Below are 1,864 nucleotides of genomic sequence, written 5' to 3'. Positions count from 1 at the left end.
ATTTATTTATTTGTGGAAAACTAAGGTAGTTTAAATGGCTGTGTTTGTATGTTACAGTATGTATCATAGTTTGCAAAGAACTGCGCTATATTACATCAATACTGCAATTATTACAATATTACAACAAAACTCCAGCACTTGTTATATTCCCGATCTACGATTTTTAATATTTTTCATTAAGATTTTATGGAAGCAACACATGACATACATCTATAGCAGTAGAACCAGCTACACCGGTTTGTTCTTCGAGTTAGTCTGTTATATATATATTTCCCGGTATATATTATGTAACACCCCTGCCCGCACACATGAACGCAGATACGCGCATACGCACAGGCACACACGCGAACACACATGCGAAAATTAATAACATACAGTTAATGTGGAGCAGAAATAACAAACGATTATTATAATATTCACAACATTTAACACTATTCGTGTTACATCAAAAATTATACACACACGCCTAATGTGACGACATATTTCGTTACTGTATTGTTTGTATTCCGGTGATATATTTTCCGCGATTTATTACTCGATTTTTTTGTCGCCATCTTGTTCAGTTTGTTCTTCTCTGACGATAGGAATTTCTGTTTCCTTTGGCGGCTCAGTAGCTAGATATGGTGCTTCTACCCTAAGCTCTCCTGCCTCTGTTAGCATCGACTTCAAACCTGCTAGATTGATTCCATCGGGAAGGGTGTATTCGCGCGTGAATTCACGGTGAATCGTTTCCGAATCACTCTTGTGCTCGTGTTTAGCGTGTACTTTCACGCGATTTCCGTGTGCCTTGACCGAGACCTCTTCCGGCTCGTACCCGGTGACGTCGAAGCGAAGTTGAAGCTTCTTCTTGCCCTCCTTATCTACGACGATTTCGGCGATCAGCTGTGCTCGCGCTGGGTGTTGGTATTGACTCCGCAGCAGACTCAGCGGTCCCTGAGAGAACCATCGGTCAGTGTCGAACAGCTGACGTTCAAAGCGCATCATGTCCGGCTGCATACTCTGAAGTTCCCTGTCCAAGTCTCTCATCACAGCACTTGGTCGCGGTGGCCAGCCGAAAGGTGCTGGCCACCAGCTATTACGACATCGACGAGGCGCCAGGCGCAGGAAGAGCGTAGGGCGACACACTCTGTTCATCACCGAAAACGACGACATGCATGCTGAGAGCTTATATATATTAAGGTACACCCCGCACAAATCTACACAGCCGAGCGTCTCACTAACGACCACTGATCTACAGGTCTCTAGAAGCGACGCCTGTTTTATACTATGGGTTTATCGAACGTTGCTAAGAATCGTCAGGAATGATCACACACGGCTATGTTATTACATCAGCCTACAATCGCCTCGTGCGCGCACCGCGCTGGCCGTCTATAGAACGTTCGATAAGCACCGAGAAACGCGCGCGCGCAGCCGACGTAAACACGCTATGCGCACAAACCCAGTGACCTTCAATTTTTGCATTGCCTCGGCGGAACATTCATGAAAGCGTGGTTGGGGCTAACATAATAAGGCAGAGGCCGACCCAGGATTTTCAAATGATGGTGGCGGACTCGGGTATGCATGGGTATACATGCCCTTATAAAATTGTTTAACGTTGCGACTAAATCAACTACTGTACTTCGAAATTATTGACTAAAACGCAGAATCTGAAAAAAAATATAGTGAAATACAGTCAGACCTTATAGCGGAGAGGTTACTTATTACACCAACTAAGCAGCGGCAAGGAACGTTCTACGCGCTGCGCGTCTAAAACGTTCTATAAGCGTCGAGAAATGCGCGTGCGCAGCCAATGTAAACACGCTATGCGTCACAAACTCCGTGACCTTTAATGTTAACATCAATTGCTTCATGCTACTCTATATAT

At 44.8% G+C, this 1,864-nt stretch overlaps 2 protein-coding genes across 2 annotated transcripts in view; both read right to left on the bottom strand.

The window, feature by feature from the left end:
* The window catches only part of LOC106811867 (dihydrolipoyllysine-residue succinyltransferase component of 2-oxoglutarate dehydrogenase complex, mitochondrial-like), a 20,712-nt gene that overhangs the window by 17,815 nt on the left and 1,033 nt on the right, over window positions 1-1,864 (bottom strand). The window lies entirely within an intron of this gene.
* LOC106811868 (heat shock protein beta-6-like) lies at window positions 35-1,791 on the bottom strand. The gene has a single exon (XM_014815588.1). The coding sequence runs from the start codon at window positions 1,150-1,152 to the stop codon at window positions 532-534; it is 621 nt and encodes a 206-aa protein (XP_014671074.1). The 5' UTR covers window positions 1,153-1,791; the 3' UTR covers window positions 35-531.

This window comes from Priapulus caudatus, unplaced genomic scaffold, assembly GCF_000485595.1.
Source record: "Priapulus caudatus unplaced genomic scaffold, Priapulus_caudatus-5.0.1 Scaffold584, whole genome shotgun sequence".
In the NCBI taxonomy this organism is placed as follows: Eukaryota; Metazoa; Priapulida; class Priapulimorpha; order Priapulimorphida; family Priapulidae; genus Priapulus; species Priapulus caudatus.
This window is presented reverse-complemented; position numbering and strand designations above follow the sequence as displayed.

What these genes read in the sequence shown, in the direction of transcription:
- LOC106811868 (XM_014815588.1), bottom strand. Translation starts at nt 1,152, where the DNA reads ATGTCGTCGTTTTCGGTGATGAACAGAGTGTGTCGCCCTACGCTCTTC.